Genomic DNA, 21219 nt, shown 5'->3' on the forward strand with positions numbered 1-21219 from the left:
TCAAGCAACTCTGGATTAGAAGGCAGGCTTCCTGCAGTTAAGCTTATGCTTAATAAAAAACTGAAGAGTGTCTGCCACATGCCACTGTTCAAGATCCACTTAGCTGCTAAGGCATAGATCTGATGAAAGCTAAGATAATAGGTGAAAAAGAGGTAATATGCACCCCATCAAAAAGAATTATTAGAAACATTAGAGGCAATAACAGGGTTTAAAGTACTTAATTTTAAGTACTTCATAATTATAAAATGTAGCACAAAAATGGAATATAATTTGCAGTTGGGAAGTTAAGTTTTCTGACTAGGGAAGTTAACATTTTACTTTGGGTTCTAAAGAACAGAATTTATGATGGGGAAACATTAAAAAGTCAAAAAGAACCAGTCTTCAGTTAAATCATTCATTTGTCAATTGCCTGGGTGGGAGGGTAAAACATCTTTTAGACATTCATTTATCTCGATATATAAAGAAAAGAATGACTTTTTTTTCCTTTCCTTTTCTTAAAAAGCATCCGTTAAAACCATTTCATTATATTTAAGGTGGATACAGAATTTCTTTAAAATGTAGTAATGTTGTATTTGTCAATTTGTCTTTTAAATAGATTCAGGCTATTAAAATGATGGTTCGATGGCTTCTTGGAATGAAAAATAATCACAGTAAATCAGGAACATCTACCTTAAGATTGCTAACTACAATATTGCATAGTGATGGAGACTTGACAGAACAGGGAAAAATTAGGTATGTAATTATTATTTCAGAGTTCTTGAGTAATATTTTAGTATCTGGTGTAATTTCTAATGGTGCAGGTTCTTTTTAAGAAAGTAATTAGTTGAACACTACATCAAAAACTAATGATGTGCTGTATGTCAGCTAATTTACATAATTTAAAAAGTATAAAATGTAAAATACAAAAAAGTAGTATTTCTATGTATGTATGCATATATTTTTATTGTAATAAGCTTTTGTACAGTGGTTATTTAAAAATGGCAGTCATATATCAGAGGCAGAGTATTGCTATATATTGTAAATATTTTAAACAATAGATATTTACTTTTTTAAATATCTAATTGGAAAATGGTTAGTAATTTATCAGTAACTGATATTTTGCATTCTTAATGTCTGAAGGAAAAAGAACACACTAGGTAGAAGGCAACTTACTGAATCTATTTCCAGAAGTATAAATACATGCAAATGTACTAGATGTAAATGTGTACTAGATGTAAATTATATAAACACATGTACTTTGTTTTGCTTGAAAAATGTAGTTTCGTATGGTGATTGAAAAAAATGGACCCTGGAGCCTGTATTCAAATCCTGACACTACGATATACCAGCAAATCACTTTAACCTCCTTATGTCTCAGTTTCTTTGTTTATAAAATAGAGATAATGATTATACTTATCTTGTCTAGCTGTTATGATAATTAAATTAGTCATTATTTATATGCTTATTTAGATCTAATCTCACCTGTTTTTATTCATGTTATTCTTTAATGAAATCAAATGTGTATTTGAATTCTACAAATACATGGGAATTATATTACTTCACTTTTTAAAAAATTTTTAATTAATTAATGTTTTAATTAACATATAATGTATTATATTACTTGTTTCAGGGGTGCAGGTCTGTGATTCATCAGTGTTACACAATTCACTAGCTCATACGCTCTAGTGTCCATCACCCGGCTAACCCCCTCTCCCCACCCTCCTCCACTCCAGCAACCCTCTCTTTTTTTCCGGAGATTGAGTCTCTTATGGTTTGTCTCCCTCTCTGGTTTTGTCTTGTTTCATTTTTTTTCCCTCTCTTCCTTTGTGATCTTCTGCCTTATTTCTCATATTCCTCATATAAGTGAGATCATGTGATAATTGTCTTTCTCTGATTGACTTATTTTGCTTCAGCATAATACCCTCTATTTCTGTCCTTCTTGTTGCAAATGGCAAGGTTTCATTTTTTGACAGCTGCATGATATTCCTGTGTGTGTGTGTGTGTGTGTGTGTGTATCACAAGTTCTTTTTGCATTCATGTGTCAATGGACATCAGGGCTCTTTCCATAGTTCAGCTATGTGGATATTGCTGCTCTAAACACTTGGGGGCACATGCCCCTTTAGATCGCTACCTTTGTAAATTTAGGGTAAATACCCAGTAGTGTGGTTGCTGGTCATAGGGTAGCTCTATTTTCAACTTTTTGAGGAACCTCCATGCTCTTCTCCAAAATGACAGCACCAGCTTGCGTTCCTACCAGTAGTGTAGGAGGGTTTCCCTTTCTCCACATCCTTGCCAACATCTGTTGTTTCCTGACTTGTTAATTTTAGCCATTCTGACTGGTGTGAGGCATTATCTCATTGAGGTTTTGATTTGTATTTCCCTGATGCCAAGTAATGTTAAGCAGTTTTTCATGTGTCTATTGGCCATTTGGATGTCTTCTTTGCAGAAATGTCTGTTCATGTTTTCCTATTTCTTGATTGGATTATTTGTTCTTTGGGTGTTGAGTTTGATAAGTTCTTATAGATCTTAAATACTAGCTCTTTATCTGATGTCATTTGCAAATATCTTCTCCCATTCTGTTGGCTGTCTTTTGGATTTGTTGACTGTTTCCTTTGCTATGCAGAAGCTTTTGATCTTGAAAAAGTCCCAATAACTCATTGTTGTCTGATTGCTAAGGCTAGGACTTCTAGTACTGTGTTGAATATCAGTGGTGATAGTGGACAGCCGTGCCATATTCCTGACCTTAGGGGAAGAGCTTTCAGTTTTTCCCCATTGAGAATGCTATTCACTGTGGATTTTTCATGAATGGCTTTGATGATATTAAGGTATATACGCGCTATCCCTATACTGTGAAGAGTTTTAACCAAGAAAGGATGCTGTATTTTGTCAAATGCTTTTTCTGCATCTGTTGAGTGTATCTTATGGTTCTTATTCTTTCTTTTATTAATGTATTGTATCACATTGATTGATTTGTTGATGTTGAGCCAGCCTTGCAGCCCAGCAATAAATCTCTGTTGCTCATGGTGAATAATCCTTTTAATGTACTGTTGGAACCTTTTGGCTAGTATTTTGGTGAGAATTTTTGCATCCAAGCTCATTAGGGATATTGGTCTGTAATTTTCCTTTTTGGTGGGGTCTTTGTCTGGTTTTGGGATCAAGGTAATGTTGGCCTCATAAAATGAATTTTGAAGGTTTCCTTCTATTTCTATTTTTTGTAACAGTTTCAGAAGAATCTATATTAATTCTTAAATATTTAGTAGAATTCCCCTGGGAAGCCATCTGGCCCCGGGCTCTTGTTTGTTGGGAGATTTTTGATTCCTGCTTCATTGTCCTTGCTGGTTATCGATCTGTTCAGGTTTTCTTTTTCTTCCTGGTTCACTTTTGGTAGTTTGTATGTATCTAGGAATGCTTCCATTTCTTCCAGATTGTGTAATTTGTTGGCATATAGTTGCTCATAATATGTTCTTATAATTGTATTTCTTTGGTGATGGTTGTGATCTCTCCTCTTTCATTCATGATTTTAATTTGGGTCCTTTCTCTTAATTTATTAAATCTGGCCAGGGGTTTATCAATCTTACTAATTCTTTCAAAGAACCAGCTCCTACTTTCATTGATCTGTTTTACTGTTCTTTTGGTTTCTGTTTCATTGATTTCTGTTCTGATCTTTACTATTTCTCTTCTGCTGGAGTTAGGCTTTCTTTGCTGTTCTTTCTCCAGGTCCTTTAGGTGTAGGGTTAGGTTGTGTATTTGACATCTTTTTTGTTTCTTGAGAAAGGCTTGTATTGCTATATACTTTCCTTTCAGGACCACCTTTGCTGCATCCCAAAGATTTTGAACAGATGTGTTTTTAATTTTTATTTGTTTCCATGAATTTTTAAAATTTTTCTTTAATTTCCTGGTTTACCCATTCAGCCAGGTCAACCTGGTTGCTCTTTGGCCTCCATGTATTTGAGTTCTTCCCAGCTTCTTCTTCTTCTTCTTCTTTTTTTAAGAATTTATTTATTTTACAGAGAGTGATCACAAGTAGGCAGAGAGACCGGGGGGGGGGGGAGCAGGCTCCCCGCTGAGCAAAGAGCCTGATGCAGGACTTGATCCCAGGACCCTGAAATCATGACCTGAGCCGAAGGCAGAGGCTTAACCCACTGAGCCACCCAGGCGTCCCTCCAGCTTCTTCTGTGATTGAGTTCTAGTTTCAAAGCATTGTGGTCTGAAAATATGCAGGGAATGATCCCAATCTTTTGGTACCTGTTGAGACCTGATTCGTGACCTAGGATATGATCTATTCTGGAGAATGTTCCATGTGCACTATAGAAAAATGTGTATTCAGTTGCTTTGGGATGGAATGTTCTGAATATCTGTGATGATCGTCTGGTCCAGTGTGTCATTTAAAGCCCTTATTTCCTTGTTGATCTTTTGCTTAGATGATCTGTCCATTTCATTGAGGGGGGTGTTAATGTTCCCTACTGTTACTGCATTATTGTCAGTGTGTTTCTTTGATTATGTTATTAATTGGTTTATATAGTTGGCTGCTTCCATGTTATGAGCATAAATATTTACAATTGTTAGATCTTCTGTTGGATAGATCCTTTTAAAATATATAGTGTCCTTCCTCATCTCTTATTTAGTCTTTGGCTTAAAATCCAATTTGTCTGATAAAAGGAATGCCACCCCAGCTTTCTTTTGATGTCATTAGCATGGTAAATGGTTTTCCACTCCCTCACTTTAAATCTGGAGATGTCTTTGGGTCTCAAATGAATCTCTTGAAATAGCGTAATAATGGGCCTTGTTTTTTATCCAATCTGATACCCTGTGTCTTTTAATTGGGGCATTTAGCCCATCTACATTCAGGGTAACTATTGAAAGATATGATTTTAGTGCCATTGTGTTTCACTATGTATGTATGCATTATGTAGAGACTATTATTGTATATTGTCTCTGTTCCTTCCTGGTCTATGTTACTTTTTGGCTCTCTCTTTGCTTAGAGGACCCCCTCCAGTATTTGTTGTAGGCTGGTTTGGTGATTGCTGATTCTTTTAGTTTTTGTTTGTCCTGGAAGCTTTTTATCTCTCCTTCTATTTTCAGTGACAGTCCAGCTGGACGTAGTATTCTTGGCTGCATGTGTTTTTCGTTTAGTACCCTGAATATATCATCCCAGTTCTTTCTGGCCTGCCAGCTCTCTGTGGATAGGTCTGCTGCCAATCTAATGTTTCTATTGTTGTAGGTTACAGTCCTCTTGTCTTAGCTGCTTTCAGGATTTTCTCTTTGTCTCTGAGATTTGTAAGTTTTACTATTAGATGTCAGGGTGTTAACCTATTTTTATTGATTTTGAGAAGGGGTTTTCTGTGCCTTCTGGATTTTGATGCCTGTTTCCTTCCCCAAGTTAGGGAAGTTTTCCACTGTAATTTATTCCAATATACCTTCTTCCCCTCTCTCTTTATTCTTTTGGGATCCCAATTATTCTAATATTGTTTCATCTTATGGTATCACTTGTCTCTCAAATTCTTCCTTCATGATCCAGTGGTTTTTTTATCTCTTTTTCTCAGCTTCTTTATTCTCCATCATTTGTTCTTCTATATCACTAATTCTCTCAGAAGAGAATTTATCCTAGCAGTTACAGCCTCCATTGATTGCGCCTCATTAATAGTCTTTTTAATTTAGACTTGGTTAGATTTTATTTCTCCAGAAAGAAGAAATCTCTAGTATTTTCTATGCTTTTCTCATGCCAGCTTGGGCTTATCTTTATAATCGTCATTCTAAACTCTAGTTCTGACATCTTACTAATGTTCATGTTGATTACGTCCCTGGCACTCAGTAGTGTCTCTTGTTCCTATTTTTTTTTTTTTTTTGAAGTGAGTTTTTCTGTTTTGTTTTGTCCAGGGAAGAATAGATGAATGAGAGAACAAAATGTTCAAAGGGTAACAATGACCCCAGAAAAAATATATATTAAATAAATCAGAAGAGACCTGAAACTGGGGGGAAAAGAATAAAAAAGAATATTTTTAGGCTGGTGAATAGAACAGAGCCACACACTAGATTTTGGGTGTATTTTGGTCTGTTAGAAGAAACTGTCTCCCAAAATTTTAAAGAAAAACTTATATATGTACAAAAATATGGGTAAATACGATGAAGAGATGGAATATGATTATAAAAATGAAAGTTAAAAAAGATTTTAGAAAAGGAATTGATAAGATAAGTTGGTTGAAAGAAGAAAGAAAGATTGAAAAAGAAATAAAAAAAAAATTAGAGAATGTGATCAGGTAAGACAATAGAACCATACACTAGAGAAGAAACTGTATACCAAAATTCTAAAGAAAGAGAAACTTACATGTATACAAAAAATAGGGTTAAATACAATGAAGGGATAGAATATGACTGTAAAAATGAAAATTCAAAAAGTTTTTAAAAAGGGAATTGGTAGAGAATTGGTAAGATAAGATGTTGGTTGAAAAAGAAGGAAGAAAAATTTTAAAAAAAAGAAAGAAACACAGAAAAAAAATAAAATTAAAAAAATTAACTTTGAAAGACTAAGGAATCATGGGGAGAAGTCATGAATTCTGTGTTCCCCTAGCATTGAAGTTGGTATACTTGGTCTTGGCTGGAGTTCTTACTGATCTTCTAAGGGAGGGAGCTGTTGCAGTGATTCTCAGATGTCTTTGCCCGAGGTGGAACTACACTGCCCTTGTCAGGGGCGAAGCTAAGTAATCTGGTTTGCTCTTGGTAGCTTTTCTCTGAAAGGTTTCCCTACAGCTATGGAGGAGGAGAATGAAAATGGTGGCCTCCTAGACGCAGGCCCAGGAGGAGCCAGGAATTCAGGTCCCCATTCCTCAGTCTTAGAAAAAAGCAGTCACTCCTGTCTCCCTGGTCTTTGGCCACACTCCGTACTCACCTGGCCTGTTACCTAGCATTTCTGTCTCTGACATATGACCCCATTTGGAGTTTATGAACCTAGCAGATTCCTGTGGTGTGCTCCCATGCCACTTCTCCAGCGGGGAGGAAGGGAAGCATGGGGAGCATCCCCATATTTGTGGCCCCTGCTCAAAGAGATCATGTGGATCATGGTTTATGGCAGCCTTGAGCTGAGAGCCCACTCCTTGGCTCTATCTTTGCAACTGGCTTCCCTGCTCTGATACTTTGGAGCTCTTTCACACTTGGGCACCCCCAGTCTTCTGTAACCCTGAGCGTCCTGGGATCACACTGTCCCAGCAAAGGTTCCAACCCCTAGTTTACCGCTGGAGTGATGTTCCTCAGCAGAGGGGACTTCTAAAAGTTCTGGTTTTGTGCTCTGTTGCTCTACCACTTGCTGGTAGCTGGTTGAGGGAGGCTCCCTCCTCTTTGGTCTGTCTTCCCAAATATCACCTCAGATTCACTTCTCTGCATGTCCTACTTTCCATAAAGTTGTTTCTTTTCTGTTCATAGAATTGCTGCTATTCTTTTTTTTTTGATCACCTGTTGAGTTCGTAGGTGTTCAGAATGGTTTGATAACTAACTAGCTTAATTCCTGGGACCAGATGAAATTCAGGTCTCCTGCTCCTCTGTTGTGTTGCTCCTCCCCCCAGTTCACTTTTAAATAAAACATGTCTTTATATAAAAACTTGGTCTTCAAAAACTTAGTTGTAAAGTATTTAATTTAATTACTTATCTTCATACAAAATAAACTACAGTAAGAAAAACAGATTTTCCTTTAATAATGGTTAAGTGAATTACCTTATAATAGCTACCTGGAATACTGCTATGGATGTACCAAATAGCACCTCTGGCACATGTAACTTCAGAACCTAATAAATGTTGACATGCATTCAGTCAGTATTTTTACATAATTCTTAGAAAGATAGGGGGCATTCTTAAACCAATTAGATCATTAGATTGTAGAAAACCAAGAATGTGTCTTTTATGTCACTCTCAGTGCTGTGTATATGGTAGACACATACTTATTTTATGAATATTTTATCTTTTACTGTGGAAGAACATAGAGGGTCCTAGTTAAGAAGTTACAACTTTCCATCCTTTTCAGGATTTGTCTAATATATCACTATATAAGGAAGGATTGTTTAGATGTTTTTATTAGTTAAGAGTTTACTAATTTTTGAGGTGTGTCCCATTAAGCAGAAGTTTTCTTAAATTTAAAAGAAGCTTCTTGGAAATATTTGGAAAGTTGAATTTGAACTAAAACTTGTGATGTTTTCCACTATGCCTTCTTTCATTCTTCTTTTTTTAGAACATTGGTTTTAGTTGACTTGATTAACACCTTAGGACATTTTTGTACCTAATCTGTAAGTAAACACATATCCCAAAAAATCCATACTGAAAGATTTTAGACCCAGCAACTAAACATACAAATAGATTTGTTCTAAGCTTGGCTACAAGCTGTTTTGTTTAGGATGAAGGAATAAAATGACTTTAGTATAGACTATGTTCAAGAGAAGAGTTTTGTAGTATTAGACACCATCTGTCAAAGTTAAGTAAACATAATAGGATATTCATTATCACTAAATTGTCTTTGATCCTTTTTTTTGTGCAGACATTTAGAAATCTAACTTTCTTTCTTTCTTGCTTATTTTTTAGTAAACCAGATATGTCACGTCTGAGACTTGCTGCTGGGAGTGCTATTGTGAAACTGGCACAAGAACCTTGTTATCATGAAATCATCACATTAGAACAGTATCAGCTCTGCGCATTAGCTATCAATGTAAGGAGGATGGCCTTATAGAATGTGACTTTATATCTTTGACTTTTAGGAAGGAAAAATCCACTATGATGGTAGAGAGAAAAGTTTTGAATTGTCTCCTTTTGGAAAGTATATTCATGAGTAATGTTTCAGAGTTCTAAAACTGTGGTTTAAGTTTTGGATTGCTAACATAGTACATTTGATTCTTGTTGTTTGTAGTTCTCTTCTGCAGAATCACCCCAATCACTGAATAAGCAAATACTGAACCATTGTTTATAAGGAAAATACAGGGGTGGTTTCTCCTAGCCTCTGGTCACAACATTTTTGTCAGTCTATCAGCATATAAATTTAAAGACAAATTATTTAATATTATAGTCATGTCATTAACATTGAACTCATGACCAACAGAGCTGTATTTCATGCCTGAATGAAGCTTTACTAACGTATTTTCTTCCTAAGGCATATCACAACCTTCTTGCTTTTAGGAACACTGAACAGTGCTATGCTTGGGAGCTCTTTTAAACAACAAAATCACCAACAAATGCACAAAACACAAAAAAATGTGGCACTAAATAGACTGTCAAAAGGACACTTGTTTCTAATACGAGCGCTGATATAACAGGCAAAACTTTGCTTCGTTCAGCTTCAGCTGGGATATTGGTCAGACGATTCAGTATGTTTGTTGCTGTACCATTTACTCACCAGTAACCCTGAAAATAAATTTTAGTGAGTAGGCAAATTCACAGATTTAGAATATTTGTTAATAAAGAGTCTTTGAATGTATGTAGTCCTTAAATGGAAGAAAAAAAAGTTATATAAAGATATGGTATAGATTTATAAAGCTATGGTATAGATTATAAAGTTTTATAAAGCTATTGTATAGATTAATTTTAGGTCAGAAGCATTTCTTATAATTCAAGCCAGTTAAATTTTCAGATTATTAACAGTGATATGCATGGATTCATATTCCCGTCTTACAGATTTTTTTTTAGAGTAATATAATATTTGAATTGTATTCCTTTGGAAGTTTTTAGCATCATTGAGAAAATTAAAAAAGACTTCCATAATAATAAATATATTTCAGTGTGAGTTTTTAATTCATTATTTGGTCATTTTACACTGAATTTTCCTGTCTTTTCCAAGTAGTCTTATGTATAAGAATTTGGTACTTACTTCAGGGATAATTTTAATTTTCTCTTCACACTTCCTTCTGTTTATTTAAAAATTAGTGCTTATGTGTAACCCCTTGACATAAACGATCATTTGTTTTTTTAATCATTTTGTCAGTTTTTGGTGCTTTAGTCTTTAAAATAGCTCTTCCAAATCTTGTTTATAATTTATTTTAGTATTAGTGTTGTGATTCAGGTATTAAACTAAGCCATTTGAAAATGAGATTTTGGTGAGTCCATAATTTCCTGGTTTAATTTTCCTCATTTTTAATTTTAGGGATAATCTTATTTTGCGAGAGAGTGAAAATTGTTTAAAAAGCTTATATTAGATTTCTTAGAAGTAAACAACCTTTGTAATTATTGTTTTTTTAAATTGGTGATTCATGCAGTCTGTTGATGTGTCATGTTCTTGGTCTGGTATTTCTAAGGGTATTGGTGCTACCAGTATTGAAGTGGAAATTTTTATTGAAGTGTGGAAGTATGTGAAAGAAATGGGCTTTGTCTGAAACTTACTGTGTATAAGAAGTATGTACAAATTATAAATGTCCTCTGTGAAAAGCATCCACACTTACGAACTTCTAGAGATTTTCTAACATAATACATATTATATATTACTATCTCAGTCACCAAATTCCCAAGGAGGAAGTTCAAATTCCCTAAGTTTTAAGATTTTTTTTGAATTCTGTTGACAGTGGAACATATGTTAGTGGTTAAAAGTTAGTTATTAGTATATTCTTAAAACTTTCAGACATGCAGTTACCCTTTTCTGAACAAAACCTTCCCCTAATTCTGTTGTTCTTATAAACCACTTGCCTATCTCTTCTTTTTCTTTTTATTATTTTATTATTAGTTTTTAAAATATTTAATTTATTTATTTGACAGAGAAAGACACAGCAAGAGGGGGAACACAAGCAGGGGTGGGTGGGAGAGGTAGAAGCAGAGTGCCCACCACGCAGGGAGCCCAAAGGGGGGCTCAATCCCAGGACCGTGGGATCATGACCTGAGCCGGAGGCAGCTGTTTAACAACTGAGTCACCCAGGTGCCCCTATATCTTTTTTTAAAACCTTCAGACCTCAGAGAGTAATCCATATCTTTGTCTCTCTTATCCTTTTATCTCTCACTCCTCAATAATTATTCTTTTGGTTTTTCCTTTCTTGTTTTTCAAAAAGGCTTTGTTAAAAAGCCTCAAATTCCATGGTCTTCGTCTTCATTATGCATGTTCTTCTTGCACTATTTGACAGAGTTCATTGCTCCTTTATTCTTGAAATTCTTCTTGGTTTCTATTTCCTGATTTTTGTCATAATTCTCTGACTTCATTTTGGGTTGTTATCCTTTCCTTTAAGTGTAAGTTTTCTTTCGTTTTAAAAAGATTTTATTTATTTTAGTGAGAGTGAGCCTGAGAGCGTGATTGGAGAGGAGGGGCAGAGGGAGGAGTAGGCACCCCACTGAGCAGGAAACATCCTGGCACGGGGCTTGATCCCAGGACCCCAAGAGCATGACCTGAGGCTGAGCTGAAGGCAAACACCCAATCAACTTAGCCACCCAGGAGCCCCTATCAAAGTATGTTTTCTATGTGGATCTGCCCGTGACTAAATTTTCCACTTACACATTCTTTTTTGGCTATCTCATTTTCTATGTAGGTGACTCCCATCCATATTAGCAACATTAACTTTTTTCAAGTCAGAGTCTGGTCCCACATTTGAGGTTAAACAGAAATTTCAAACTTTCATGTTCTGTCAATGTGAAGACTAAATTCATAATCTTTCCCAAATCTATTCTTTATTGAGATGTAGAGCCTCGTTAAGCATTAAATAAATCCAAAAGGCATTCTTAGATTGAAAAGCATGAGTTATGTTTGACTATTTGCTTGTCCTTGCACCTTGTTGCAAAAGTGTGGTTAATCTGTCCTATATTTACTGTATCTTTTCATTCATAACTTCTTAACTATTCTTTTCTTTTTTTTAAGATTTTATTAATTTGGGCGCCTGGGTGGCTCAGTGGATTAAGCCGCTGCCTTCGGCTCAGGTCATGATCTCAGTGTCCTGGGATCGAGCCCCGCATCGGGCTCTTAGCTCAGCGGGAGCCTGCTTCCTCCTCTCTCTCTGCCTGACTCTCCGCCTACTTGTGATCTTTCTCTCTGTCAAATAAATTAATAAAATCTTTAAAAAAAAAAAAAAAGATTTTATTAATTTATTTGACAGAGATCACAAGTAGGCAGAGAGAGGAGGAAGCAGGCTCACCACCGAGCAGAGAGCCTCATGACCTGAGCCGAAGGCAGAGGCTTTAACCCACTGAGCCACCTAGGTGCCCTTCTTAACTATTCTTAACCACCATAATCATCATTAGCTCTGACCTAGACTATTGTGAGACTTTTCTTTTCCACTGTGAGTAAAATTTTTCTATCATAGTTCCAATCATATTATTCCCCCACTCAAAAAAAAATATTTAGGACCTTATACTTGTAAAAAAAAAAAAGATTGCATATATTTTACAACTTGGTCATTCAAGCCCTTCTAATTTGTAGACCCAAATATACATTAAAAATTTTTAATTAATATATAAGGTATTATTTTTCAGGGGTACAGGTCTGTGATTCACCAGTCTTCCACAATTCACAGCACCACAACACATACCCTCCCCAATGTCCATCACCCAGCCACCCAATCCCTACCACCACCACCCCCACCCCGCTCCAGCAACCCTCAGTTTGTTTCCTGAGATTAAGAGTCTTTTATGGTTTATCTCCCTCTCTGGTTTTATGTTGTTTCATTTTTTCCTCCCTTCTCCTCTGATCTTCTTTCTTGTTTCTCAAATTCCACATATCAGTGAGATTGTATGATAATTGTCTTTCTCAGATTTACTGACTTCACTTAGCATAATACCCTCTAGTTCTATCCACGTCATTGCAAATGGCAAGATTTCGGGGTTTTTTTGATGGCTGCATAATATTCCATTGTATGTATATATGGACCACATCTTCTTTATCCATTCATCTGTTGGTGGACATCTAGGCTCTTTCCATAGTTTGGCTGTTGTGGACATTGCTGCTATGAACATTTGGGTGCAAGTGTCCCTTTGGATCACTACATTTGTATCTTTAGGGTAAAAATCTTTTTTAACTCACTACCTTGACCTACTCTTCATGTCAGTGAAGCTGAATAATTTTGTTCTTTTCTGTGCCTATATTCTGCTGTCTTTGACTTTCTTCTCGCCCTCCCATTTCTACACATCCAATCTGACTCTTTTTGTGAATCACGGCTTAAACTCAACCTTCTCCATAAAACTTGCTCAGATTCTTAGAACTGGTCTCATTTTTGTTCCTCACAGATTTTTATCTGAAGTCCTTTGATACATGCATGCCTTGTGTTTTCTTTATTTATGTACCTGTGCTTTATTTCTCCTACTTGAATTGAACTTTTTAGAGGTAGTGTTGTTTCTCAGAGGCGTTTGTCATACATTTGAATAGAAAGTAAACCTGGAGAAATAAAAATAATATGAATCTTAATATTATTTAATATTTAGCTGAGTATTTTAGAATTTGAATGCAATTCATGAGCTATGTGCTGTATGTTCTAGGTTCTGTAAATACAGAGATGAGTGAGTCATGGCTATTGCCCTCAAGAATATAACCTCTTAGGAAAACAGAAAATATAATTAAGTATTGATAATACAATGCAGAACACAAAATAACTGAATAATTTGCAAGATACCATCAGTAGTTTTGTGGTTAATTTTTACTAGAAAAGGCCACCCAAAGTGAATTTACGGAAGATGCAGACTAAAATTAATTTCACAGTTAGTAATGAATAAAAGCTTTTAATTGGAACATTCCAGCCTTGAAATTATCATATCACAACATCGCAGTCTTGTGAGCAGAAGCAATGTTGTGAATATACTTAGTCTCCTTTCCCCTTCAAATTTTGTATTTGGGGTTTTACTTTTTGCTGCCATGTGAATAATCTTTGGAATAATTATGTCTTTACAGGATGAATGCTATCAAGTAAGACAAGTGTTTGCTCAGAAACTTCACAAAGGCCTTTCCCGATTAAGGCTTCCACTTGAGTATATGGCAATCTGTGCACTTTGTGCAAAAGATCCTGTAAAAGAGAGAAGAGCTCATGCTAGGCAATGTCTGGTAAAAAATATAAATGTGAGACGCGAGTATCTGAAGCAACATGCAGCTGTTAGTGGTAAGCATATATGAAAATGAAAAGTACACCTTTCTAGCCAGTTCCAGTTTTAAAGAACACAAACTGATGTTACTGTTATTTATTCTTGTCTAATCAGTAGTTGTTAAATATAAAGTATTACTATTTTTCAGTAACTGCTTTCCTTTTAAAAAGGTTATTTTTAAAATATAAATGTATAGATATTTAAATATCAACTCATACTGTCTATATAACTGACTAAATGGCTAAGGAAAATAAGCACGGACACTGGAGATACTTTAAATAAAACAGTAAAATACAGATATATGTATAAAGATTGTCTAAATACTATCTTTGAGATTAAAAAAGTACGGTCTTTCATTTTTCATCATTCTCACCCGGAGCTGATGTTAATATCAGGTGCTTGTGTGCCTGTTTTTAACCTGCTCACTTTATCCTATCTGTGTTATTATCAAATAGCATCTCATCCATGTTATTATGAAATGGTATCAATCCTCTATTTTTTGTGCCATTGAAAGATGTGTCATATTTTTGCTTAGCTTAACAAGGGAGTGTTAAACATACGGTTGCTCATAATAACAAGAAAAATGGATCTTATGTTTCTTAATTTCTTAGTCATGGATAGTTTTTTCTGATCACTTTTTACCGTGTGCATTTGAAAATGAAAATACTTGTCTTAATAGCCTTAACAAATGGTGCATTTAGTAGGCCTTTCAGTATTGGACGTGGTGGATGAATAAATAAACTGTTTATGATGTTCCTCCACACTGGACATTTCAGTATATTATTTTACTAGCCACATGGTAAACTCTTGGGATGCAGGAAATAATGGTATCAGAGTCAGAGACAGAAAGAATAAGATTTGGTTTTCTAACAACCTAAATGTTTTTATTTATTTTTTTCTTTTTTAGAAAAATTACTGTCTCTTCTACCAGAATATGTTGTCCCATATACAATTCATCTTTTGGCACATGACCCAGATTATGTCAAAGTACAGGATATTGAACAACTTAAAGATGTTAAAGAGTAAGACTTTTTTCATCCCATTTTCATGTTTTCTGAAAGGTTTTTCTCTTTGCTGCTAATAATGGAATCCCCGTTATAATTAGTTTATTAGATTTATTTAATTTCTTAGAAATTTAGGTTCTTTCCCTTATTTGTTCTCTTGTTTTTTTTTTTTCATACCATCCCTTCATATTTCATTTCCTATGTGATTTCCCAAAACTTAAGGTAGCATAATTACTGTATTACTGTTCTATTTCTCTACCATTCTGGCATGTCTTTTCTGTTGATGCAGTCCATTAAAAACTTCTGTTACAGTTCTTGTCTTTTCCTACTTTCTTCTGCAACTCTAGATTTTCATGTGAGCTTTATTCACATAGCACTTTTTCTTTGCAGTAACTGTCTACCTTTAATAATGGGCTAAGCTGGTAACGAGGGAACTACCCCACTTACTACTTCATTGGTGATTCTCTAGTTCAAGTTTATGACACTTGTAATTATTTCAATTATTGTTGAGAGGCCAAAAAACCATCTATGCCTGGGTGTGTGGAACAGGGAAATATATTGGTATTAGACAAGTCTTTATAACACTAGTAGAGTTCTTTAAATTAAGTTTGAGGCTCCAATCCTCTTCTGCTATAATAAAGGATGACCTTTGTGATTTTGAATAAATGAACTTATTATGCCTTTAGCTTCGTGTTAAAATAACTGGTGGTTTCTTAGTTCATAGAAATATTTTATAGTTAAATATTGAGGTGCCTCGAGAGGATAAAATCAGATTACAGATAACTTTCTCATGGCAAAGGAAAAGCCATTACCTCCTTTTAGCCACAGTTTTTTTTTTTTTTTTTTTTTAAACAAGCAATTCTCCCAAAATGAGTTCTGCGTTAAAGTGATTGTGACTGATGAAATCTTCTAATCTGCTTTCTCAGAGAACTTTGGTTTTTGAAATACATTTAATATTCTTCGGAATTTACTAAACATTTGGTTTATTTTTAAATTGCCCCAGTACAGTCATGAGTAATCACCCCATTCTGTCAGAGAGCCACTCCAGGAGAACTTATCCTATACCTGAGATCTCTAAGGTTATTTTTCCCCTTCTAGAATGATACCTTGTTTCATATTTCTCTCTTCCCCCTTTACTTTACTCCTCTGTGCCAAAACCCTGTCCCATTCTGTCTGTAAAGTGATAAATCACCTTCAGTTTGTTCTGGAATAGGGTCGTACGTAATTAATGTAAGCTTTGTAATTTTTGTAATCTAATTTTTATAATGTAAGCTTGTAATTTTTCCCTTTCTAACCAAAGACAGTATATGCCAACGATGACTTTTTCTTCTCTTATTAGCAAGACTTTTAACTACTAAGTTGAGTAGTTAATATTTTCTTGAAAACTTCAATCAGGATTGCAGTCAGTCTTGAGTATTGAGGCTTCACTTTATCCCTGGGCCCAATTATTACTTTAGGCATTCTTCCCTCCCTGTCTTGCTAGGAGTTAGGAACACTTTATTCTCTCCACCATTTAAGTTCTTTTTTAACCTGCCTCCTTGGGAACATTAGTGAAATTTTGGGAAGGGAGTCTTATGAATTCACACCTACATTGCTGGTAAGTTATGATATGTATGCATGACATACTGTTGATTTATAGCTAGTTTTTCCTTTTTATTTTTTTCTACTTATGGAGTTTATTATATTTTTATTTAGAATTATTGTATCATATTAAACAGCCAGTTTTTTCCACTTCACTTCTTTTTCTCCCCCCTCCTTTTTTTTTTTTATTTAGATGTCTTTGGTTCGTTCTAGAAATACTAATGGCTAAAAATGAAAATAACAGTCATGCATTCATCAGAAAGATGGTAGAAAATATTAAACAAACAAAAGATGCCCAAGGACCAGATGATGCAAAAATGAATGAAGTATGTAATTCTTTTTAAATAATTGTGATTCCGTGTTGATTTAAGCATTCGAGTGTGGATATGCTACTTCTGTAGTATGTATAGACATTATCAGTCTTTTTATTAGTATTTAATAATTAGTATTTCTATTAATAATTTGAATTACTGATCTAGAATCACTAATGTGGAATTAGTAGTAATGCTGTTACTAGGAAATAATGAAAATAATAGTTTAAGGTATACTATTACACTGAAAACTTAAATTAATGTACTTTGCAGATAATTGTGTTGTTTTTACAAGTTGAAGGTTTGTGGCAATCCTGCACTGAGCAAGTCTCGTGGTACCATTTTCCAACAGCATTTGCTTATTTCATGTCTCTGTGTCATATTTTGGTAATTCCTGTAGTACTTCAAACTTTATCATTGTTACCGTCTATGTTATGTAAACTGAGATCAGTGATCTTGAATGTCAACTATTGTAAATGTTTTGGGGTGCCACACCTGCACCCACCTAAGATGGCAAACTGAAATGACAGATCTTCTGTGTGTTCTGGCTGCACTATCCAGCAGCTGTTCCCCCATCTCTCTCCCTCTTCTCAGGAGCCCCTGTTCACAATAATATGGAAATTAGACCAATTAATAACCCTACAGGGGCCTCTAAGTGTTTAAGTGAAAGGAAGAGTCACGTGTCTCTTACTTTAAATCAAAAGCTAGAAATGATGAAATTTGTTGAGGAAGTCATGTAGAAACTGAGATAGACTGAAAGTTAGGTCTGTGCATGCAAAGGAAAAGGTTTTGAAGGAAATTAAAAGTGCTACTCCAGTGAAAACACAAATGTTAAGAAAGCAAAACAGCCTTATTGCTGACACAGAGAAAGTTTGGCCTGAATAGAAGATCAGAGTAGTGACAACATTCCCTTAAACCACAGCCTAATCCAGAGCAAAGCCCTAACTCTCTGTAATTCTGTGAGGGCTCAGAGAGGTGAGGAAGCTGCAGAAGATAGCAGAAGCTAACTTAAGTTTGAGGGAAAGAAGCCAGCTCCATAACAGAAAGTACAAGCTGAAGCAGCAAGTGCTGGTGGAAAAGCTGCTGCAAGTTACCCAGTAGATCTAGCTAAGGTGGTTAATGAAGGTGATTACACTAAACAATGGTTTTTCAATGTAAATAAAACAGCCTTCTGTTGGAAGATGTCATCAAGGACTTTCATAGCTAGAGAGGAGAAGTCCATGCGTGGCTTCAAAGGACAGGCTGACTCTCTTGTTAGGGGCTAATGCAACTGGTGACTTGAAGCTGAAGCCAGTGCTCTTGTACCATTCTGACAATCCTAGGGCTCTTATGAATTATGCTGGATTCACTCTGAGTGCTCTATACATAGAAAAACAAAGCCTGAATAACAGCACATCTGTTTACAATATGGTTTACTCAATATGTTAAGCCCATAGTTGAGATCTGCTAAGAAAGATTCCTTTCAAAATGTTACTCATTGCTGATAATGCACCAGTTCATCCAAAAAGCTCTGACAGAGACATATAATGAGACAAATGCCGTTTTCATGCCTGCTAACACAGCATCCATTCTGCAACCCATGGATCAAGGAATAATTTCTACTTTCAAATCTTCCTTTTATAAGGGTATAGCTGCCATAGATTGTGGTTCTTCTGATAGGTCTGGGAAAAGTCAATTGAAAACCTGGAAAAGATTTTCCATTCTACATCCATTAAGAACATTTGTGATTAATGGGAAGGATTTAAATTATCAGCATGGAGTGGAGTTTGAAAGAAGTTGATTCCAACCCTCCTTAATGTCCTTGAGGGGTTCAAGACTTCCATGGCTGCAGTAACTGCAGATGTGGTAGAAATAGCAAGAGAACTTAGAGAAGTGGAACCTAGAGATTTGACTGAATTGTTGCAATTTCACGATAGAACTTTAATGAATTAGGAGTTGCTTGTGAGGGATGAGCAAAGAAAGTGGTTTCCTGAGATGAAGGTGAAGATGCTGTGAAGATTGTTGAAAGGACAACAAAGGATTTAGTGTGTTACACAAATTTAGTTGATAAAGCCCAGTAAGGTTTGAGAGGATTGACTCTAATTTTGAAAGTTCTTCTGTGGGTAAAGTGTTATCAAACAGTAGCACATGCTACCGAGAAATTATTCACGAAAGGAAGAGTCAGTGAGTGCAGCAAACTTCATTATTGTCTTGTTCCAAGAAATTGCCACAGTTTAGCAACCACCGCTCTGATCAACAGCAGCCATCAGCCCTGAGGCAGGACTCTGTACTAGCAAAAAGATCGCAAGTCACTGAAAGCTCAGATGATGGTTAGCATTTTCAGCAATAAAGTTTTCTAAAAACCTCCATCTATCTATCTATCTGGGTAGGCTCCATGCCCAGCACAGAGCCCTGTGCAGTGCTTGTACTCACAACCCTAAGATCAAGACCTGAGCTTAGATCAAGAGTTGATCTGAGTCACCCAGGCACCCCTGCAATAAAATATTTTTTGATTACTTATACTATAATTGTATATTATATTTAGATATAATGTTACACACTCAGTAGACTATAGTATAGTGTAAACATAACTTTTACATGCACTGGGAAGCCAAAAAATTCATTTGACTTAATTACAACATTTACTTTATTGTGCTTTAGAGCTGAATCAGCAGTATCTCTGAGGTATGCCTGTACTGAATGCATGTTCTGGAATTACTCCTAATTCACAGAATCGAGGATGCTACCTTAAGAATCTAATTTTTTTTTAATACCATTGCAGAAACTGTACACTGTGTGTGATGTTGCCATGAATATCATCATGTCAAAAAGCACCACATACAGTTTGGAATCTCCTAAAGACCCAGTACTACCAGCTCGTTTTTTCACCCAACCTGACAAGGTAGTTGTTGTAGATTTTGTTTTCTAGATTGAAATAAAATGTATTTTCAGCATTAGGTTGTGGGAAGATTAGGAAGGATCGTTATCAAGAGCTGGCGTTCTACTAATGTCTTGGAAATAGTCACTATGAATCTTCCTAATGTGGTTCAAGACGAGAATATGGGTCAAACTAGAGGACACAAGGTTCAGAGATTAGTTAAGATGATTTAGAGTTTGTGTTCAGAGTTTTATGCTGGTGTGTGAATTCAGGCAAAAATGTGATCAAAGCATGTAGATCTCTTGTTATTGGCCATTGATCCAAAATGGGAAGGAGAATGCTGACAGGGTCACAGTCTGAAGTTATAAGCCTTGATTGAGATTCATAACTGGTATGAAGAAACAAGCAGAGAACAGTACTGGAACAGGTTCAAGACCCAAGGAATGTTTACAAAAATGTTCCTAAACCACTTTTACAAACCTCAGGTATTGCATGTGATATAATAGGTGTTTTCCAGAATTGTTTTTAGAGATTCATAATGCACCTAAGCCTGTTGACTGAGTCTGGAAACTACCACTACTGATTTTGGCTTTTAGTACAATACTAATTAAAGTCTAACCAATGTATAGAGATTTACAACAGCCTTATATGTATGCTCGCCCAGTAGCTAAAAGGGACTGTCTGCTTTTAACCACTCCCCTTGTTGTGATTAACAACAGGAGTAAATGTGGTCTCTCTGGAGAGTATTGTTACAGAAACATGGGTTTTCTGATGCGCCAACAGAGCTCTAACATGTTAGATGTTAAATGTGTTTTTGTTAATATTGGAGTTGGTATGAGATTAGTTTAAATTTATCACAGTATTTATTTATTTATTTTTAGGGGAGGGGAGGGACAGAGGGAGAGAGAGAGAATCTTAAGCAGGCTCCATGTCCAGAGTAGAGCCTGACACAGGGCTCGATCTCGTGACCCTGAGATCATGATCTGAGCTGAAATCAAGAGTCAGGTGCTTAACCAACTGAGTCACCTAGGTGCCCCTTATTACAGCATTTAAAATTAGTGACTGAAATTTTGTGTATGAACTGGTTATTTAAATATGTATTATGCACTGTGAAACAAAAGCTGTTGTATGCTTTGTTGGCTTCAAAACACCTCGTGTATAGTGATTCAGTATTCACTAACTGCAACTTTTTCCCTTGCTTGTAGAATTTCAGTAACACCAAAAATTACCTGCCTCCAGAAATGAAATCGTTTTTCACTCCTGGAAAAGTATGTGCTGAGAATCATTCTAATTTTTATGTGGCGGTTTATTTTAGTATTATTGGCGTAACTATGTTATTTTATATTTCATTGAAAATTGATATATCTTATGATAGTAAATATAACTATTAGATATCTTCCATTTACTAATTAGAAATAATTATATTTACTGTATAGATGCAAGCTGAGATACATGAATTTATTTTGTAGCTTATAAGAAA

The 21219-nt window shown here is 35.5% G+C and overlaps 1 protein-coding gene across 15 annotated transcripts in view; it reads left to right on the forward strand.

Moving 5' to 3' along the window:
• PDS5B (PDS5 cohesin associated factor B) overlaps window positions 1–21219 on the forward strand; it is a 200876-nt gene that overhangs the window by 164599 nt on the left and 15058 nt on the right. For all 15 annotated transcript variants that reach the window (XM_082700326.1, XM_082700335.1, XM_082700327.1 and 12 more), the window contains 7 exons: window positions 596–732; window positions 8542–8665; window positions 13799–14003; window positions 14894–15008; window positions 16765–16897; window positions 19644–19763; window positions 20945–21007. In XM_082700326.1, the coding sequence (XP_082556452.1) occupies window positions 596–732; window positions 8542–8665; window positions 13799–14003; window positions 14894–15008; window positions 16765–16897; window positions 19644–19763; window positions 20945–21007 (897 nt within the window). The remainder of the gene's footprint in view (window positions 1–595; window positions 733–8541; window positions 8666–13798; window positions 14004–14893; window positions 15009–16764; window positions 16898–19643; window positions 19764–20944; window positions 21008–21219) is intronic.

Source organism: Mustela nivalis, assembly GCF_964662115.1.
Source record: "Mustela nivalis genome assembly, chromosome: 15".
NCBI classification, from domain to species: domain Eukaryota; kingdom Metazoa; phylum Chordata; class Mammalia; order Carnivora; family Mustelidae; genus Mustela; species Mustela nivalis.